General features: G+C 43.2%; 1 protein-coding gene across 4 annotated transcripts in view; it reads left to right on the forward strand.

The window, feature by feature from the left end:
• uncx (UNC homeobox) overlaps nucleotides 1-4,232 on the forward strand; it is a 22,083-nt gene extending 17,851 nt beyond the window's left edge. For 3 of the 4 annotated variants that reach the window (XM_029438306.1, XM_029438305.1, XM_029438308.1), the window contains 4 exons: nucleotides 558-648; nucleotides 960-1,242; nucleotides 1,773-1,948; nucleotides 2,843-4,232. In XM_029438306.1, coding sequence (XP_029294166.1) covers nucleotides 558-648; nucleotides 960-1,242; nucleotides 1,773-1,948; nucleotides 2,843-3,877 — 1,585 coding nt within the window. In that variant the 3' untranslated portion in view covers nucleotides 3,878-4,232. The remainder of the gene's footprint in view (nucleotides 1-557; nucleotides 649-959; nucleotides 1,243-1,772; nucleotides 1,949-2,842) is intronic. The other variant, XM_029438307.1, reaches the window with a different exon arrangement.
• Nucleotides 4,233-4,956: the final 724 nt, after the last annotated feature.

Here is a 4,956-nt window from a genome sequence, read left to right on the forward strand (position 1 = left end):
TTCTATTGTTCTGTGAGTAGTGGAAGCCTGGCTTTATTTGGTCATATATTGTGTTCATAACACAGTGTTGGTCGTAACTGAAGCTTTCGCCTTGTAACAGTGACATATTATAGTTTCCTTCTCGCGTTGTGCCTGTAGCAACATCTCAGCGCCCCTTTTTAAAATACACACCCATATTTCAACACTCGCCCTATTTGTTTTACGCCCTGCACGTGAACCTGTCTGAGCGTAAAGGTTTAATGTATTTAAATGATGATCCATAAATAACATGGGGGTGGGGGGGGGTTATCTTAACTCAGTGGCTCCCAAAGTGGAGCTCAGGGACGAGGCAGGGTCCCATAGTCCAAATAAGGTTGCAGGCATCCCTGGGGAGAAGAATATTTTAGGTCAACATTATATTATCAGTTATCCTATTATTATAGTTTTCACTTTTTTTTCTGCTGCAGAGATGTGCCAATACACAAAATCTGCAATATAATGCTAATGCACAGCTTTAACTGGTATAAAATATGTTCATTTCTTGTTTCTAATCTGGTGTAATATCTATTTATTTGCAGCTCCTCCCTGCACAAAAAGTCCGCGAGCCTGTGGCCTCACATATCCGCCTGTAGCCTTTTCTTCCCGGGATTCAGTGTGCCCTTCCTCCCGGTGGGTCCCCCGTGTAGTTTCGATGTAGTTCTTATCAAAGCCCTCCTGTCTTGTTGTGACAGCTCTGATATTGTTTATTGAGGTGGATGTCAGCTTTAATTAGCAATCGATACGGGGAGCGTTTGCAGAGCGCGTCTCTGACGTCAGAGTCCATTACCGCTTCTCATTGGGTCTCATATTCCCAGAGCCTGGGCTAATTATTGGGAGGTTCATGTGGATAAAGTACAGCTCATCCCTCCCTTCACATCATGTCCCCTACTCGTTGGCCACACTCACTGCATGCTTTTTAAATTCCCACCACCGGCCTCCAGACGTCGTTTCCTTTTGCCTGCGGGATGATGGACAGCAGGATACTGGATCCACCTCACGCCCAGTTCGGAGGCTCTCTCGGCGGGATGGTGGGCTTCCCGTACCATCTGAGCCACCATCACGTTTACGAATTAGCCGGGCATCAACTTCAATCTGCGTCCGCGGTTCCCTTCTCAATAGACGGATTACTTAATGGTTCCTGCACGGCTTCAGTGGGTAATTCCAGCCACCTCTTGTCTTCGGGCTGCGGGATGAATGGAGATAATCAGCAGTACAAACTGACAGGTAAGCCACATTACACACACAATAACATCTCCTCTAGCTCGCCTGGTTGCACAGAGACAAACACAGAAAGAAACAAAGACAGGATATTGCGATACAAGTTATCCTCTTGGTGATGTGTTTAAAGGGCAAGCCGAACCACACACACACACACACATTCTCACAGACACAGGCAGAGAGGAGTATTTTTCGCCTCCCACTTCATTTCCATCTCCAAAAACTGAAGATGCACCCGAGTAAAAACAATGTTCCTGTCAGTCAGGAAGTACTAGAGCAAGGAAATGATCGTGTTAACATCTGAAGGTGTCTTCTTAATTCAGAAACAGGCGACAGACTCGAGAGAAGCTGCAGGCTGCACGTTAGGCTGCAAACATCTCAAATGCAATCCCCTCCTTCAGCTCTAAAGTTTGCAGAATTCATCGCATATGCATGAAACCAGTGTCGTTAGAATGGTGTTAAAATGTTGTATTTAAAAATATATATATATATATAATTGATCTTTTTGTTTACATTTATTCTCATTCTGCTGTCAGACTCGGGGGACCCAGACAAAGATAGCCCTGGTTGCAAGAGACGGAGAACTCGCACAAATTTCACTGGTTGGCAGCTGGAGGAATTAGAAAAGGCTTTTAATGAGAGCCACTATCCCGACGTGTTCATGAGGGAGGCACTGGCTCTTCGATTGGACTTGATAGAATCAAGGGTTCAGGTAAATATTTATTTTGTTCTTTTTTATATATATATATTTTCTAATGTATATTTTTACATGTGTGTGTGTATATATTTAGTTATTATTTTAAGCTTGGGTGTTTTTCTTTATTCCTTTGTTTGTTATTCATTCATGGCCAAAACTCAGTGTTTTTTTAATAATCCAAACTGCTTGAAAAAAAGCAGAATAAATATCCAGGTACCAAAGGTAAATTTTGTGCCATAATATACACCTTTTTAATTAATAAAAAAAAAAAGTAATTAAAAGGACCCACTAGATGGATGTGTGTTGTTAGACCTTTCATGGCTTATGCTAGCCCCATAAATCAATTTTAATTACTCCCTTTTATTTTGGAAAATAATGAAGTAGGCTATTTGATGGCAGCTGATATTTTGTCTTTATTATTTTTTGAAACAGAAATATTGGCTTTATTTTGTTAAATATATTGACAATATTAGATAAATAACAACAACAATTCCTCCATGTATTTATTGCATGATTGAATAAAATGATTTATACTGTTTTTTATTATAGTATAATATTATCGTTGATGAAAATAAAAGTTTTATAGGAAAAAATAATTATAAAGACATTTATGTATTATTATTATTATTATTATTATTATTATTATTATAAACCTATGCTTTAACTATCCTGTAAATTTAAAGTTTATTTTGTTAAACCTCATCCTAACTTTTTGTATCCTTGACAGATTATTTTTTAATTAAAGGCCTAATTAAAGGCCTGCACAGAAAACAGCACGAGCAAGGTGTAACCCAACTATTTGTTTAATTAGCATATTAATAAAACACCGACAATATTTGTCCTCATTAATTTCCCCCTTGCAGTGACAGAACATAACACGTGTTTTCACTTTTGTTTTTTCTCCTATAGGTATGGTTTCAGAATCGCAGAGCCAAATGGAGGAAAAAGGAGAACACAAAGAAAGGTCCGGGTCGACCTGCTCACAACGCCCACCCCACTACCTGCAGCGGGGAGCCCATGGACCCCGAGGAGATCCGCCGGAGAGAGCTGGACAGGATGGAGAAGAAGAAACGAAAGCAGGAGCGACGGCTGCTCAAGTCCCAGAACAGGCTCGCTGCTGGGGATTTATTTCACACCCCGGGATCAGACAGCGACAGCGGGGTGTCGCATGTGACCGACAGTGACCACACAGGCCCGCCTTTTGACTCTGTGGAGGGAAATCAATCGAGCTGCGACCAAACACCTCACCCTCTCCAGACCCAAAACCAGAACCAAAGACACTTGGACCGGGATGCTCGCGGACCCGAGCTGGACTCGCCCGACGCCAGCCACCGGTCAAGCCTGTGCTCCAACAACAACAGCTCCTCCAGCGTGCAGAAACTCAACCCTTTTAGCGTCGAAAGCCTCCTTTCGGACTCCAGACCGAGACGCAACCCCGCGGCCTTACCCCCCTCACGGCCTTTGATAGGGAAAGGACACTTCCTGCTCTATCCCATCACACAGCCGCTTGGATTCATTGTTCCACAAACTGCTCTGAAGACAACAACAGTAGTCAACTCTGACAGCCACAGCCCGGCGGAGAGAAACCAGCCCAGTGTCCGCTGCAGCAGCGTCTCTGCGAGCTCTACGGGCTCTGCGGGCTCTGCGGGATGTAGGAGCAGCACGCCGGACTGTGCAGACGCCACACAGAAGGGACAGGTGGGGTCACCACACACCAGCCCGTCCAGGGCCGCCTTTTCCACTGGCAAAAGTACTCAGACCTCTGTTATTTGCAGCGATTCGACTTTCGCCCACGAACACATTCCACAACTCATTAAGTCTGTCGATGCAGACAGAAAAGAGCATTTAGAGATCAAGGACCACCCTGACAACCCCGAGTGTGTCCTCAGTGACAGTCCAGCAGAAACAAAGACAGACTCTAAAGAAGATGTCGACATGGAATAAATCATTGGGGTAAAAAAAAAACTGAATCATACTGATATAACGACACCTTCCATTAGGCCAAAGCTTAACCAGAAACTACATCTTTGCATCTAATCTCTAGGTTTTCCCCACTTTGCCGATATTTTGACAATGGTGTGCTCTCTCTTTCTCTTCCTCTCTCTATCATTCTCTCTCTCTGCGAGTGTGTATGTGTGTGTGAGTCAGGAGTCTCTAGATATCCTTTTAATGTGTGATAACTTGTCAAAAGAAAAACACAAGACCACGAGACCAACAGAAATCCTCAAGAGCTGTAAAAAGGTATTATACTATTTATATATGTAAGGTTTTTCTTAAATAAATCTATTGTATACAAGCACCTCCAACCGTGTGAGACCTTAAATAGCAGCACATACAGTGCAGGACTACAGTACAGTAGGAAGGGCTTTCTTAAGAAATCTCATGTTGTACTTTGTATATTGCCTTAACAAATTTATTCATCTATAAGCCCCACTGAAATGAGGTTACGAGCCTGAGGCGAAAAGGACCCGCTCGACTCCTGCAGAGTTTTGATATGAAAGTAATTATTTTCCCGGTGGCTACTGCAGGGGGATTCAGTTTATTTTAGCTCAAAGGGGGTTATAATACATTACCGATTTCTAGTGATATGAAATCACATAAACTTCCAAGAATAATAGAATTAGCATGAAAAGGCCTGGGTGTCAAATTGAAATAGGAAAATAATAGCCCCGGCAGCTGGGAGTGTGTGTGTTTGTGCATATTGGATAGGAGATGGGGATTCGTGGGGAGGCATTTTCATGAGCTTTTTTTTTTCTCGTCCTCCTTCTTCTCCCTCTCTCTCCACTTTGTCAGGGCCCCTTGTAGCAGGGCTATATTAAGATAGATGTTCGATGATATCCCTCATTGTTCTGTCGCTTTACATTGATGTTTCTGTGTTATCAGCCTATTGATCATGCGTCGGCTGTAATGGGACGGGCTGAGGCAAACGTGCCTATTTACAATAGCAGAACACATTTGTTCTAATAGGGTTGGTGGTCCCAGGGGAAGCCACGCGGGATCTGGGACATCTGCTCCCCTTTTGC

Source organism: Cottoperca gobio, chromosome 8 (genome assembly GCF_900634415.1).
Source record: "Cottoperca gobio chromosome 8, fCotGob3.1, whole genome shotgun sequence".
Taxonomy (NCBI): Eukaryota; Metazoa; Chordata; class Actinopteri; order Perciformes; family Bovichtidae; genus Cottoperca; species Cottoperca gobio.